At 51.7% G+C, this 209-nt stretch overlaps 1 protein-coding gene across 1 annotated transcript in view; it reads right to left on the bottom strand.

Moving 5' to 3' along the window:
- The window catches only part of NAAA (N-acylethanolamine acid amidase), a 10,049-nt gene extending 9,919 nt beyond the window's left edge, over positions 1 to 130 (bottom strand). The window contains exon 1 of the mRNA XM_010147268.1: positions 6 to 130. Within this exon, the coding sequence (XP_010145570.1) occupies positions 6 to 79 (74 nt within the window). The 5' untranslated portion in view covers positions 80 to 130. The remainder of the gene's footprint in view (positions 1 to 5) is intronic.
- Between the last annotated feature and the right edge of the window lie 79 nt (positions 131 to 209).

Genomic DNA, 209 nt, shown 5'->3' with positions numbered 1-209 from the left:
TCAGCAGGACTCCATCTCCAAGACTTATTCCCAGTGCTTTGCACAGTCCCACGATTTCCCCGGCGAAGGGCTGAGGCATAAATAACTCCAGTTCTGCTGCTACTGGCCGAATAACTTTGTGGACCCATTTTGGTACACTTGTACTGCAAAACAAACTCGAGGCGTTAGGGGAGAGACAAAAGGGTTTGCGAGTGAGGCTCGGCAGTCGG

The sequence above is a fragment of the Eurypyga helias genome, unplaced genomic scaffold (assembly GCF_000690775.1).
Source record: "Eurypyga helias isolate BGI_N326 unplaced genomic scaffold, ASM69077v1 scaffold23452, whole genome shotgun sequence".
Lineage (NCBI taxonomy): Eukaryota > Metazoa > Chordata > Aves > Eurypygiformes > Eurypygidae > Eurypyga > Eurypyga helias.
The sequence above is the reverse complement of the archived record's forward strand: the minus strand, read 5'-3'. Positions and strand labels throughout refer to the sequence as shown.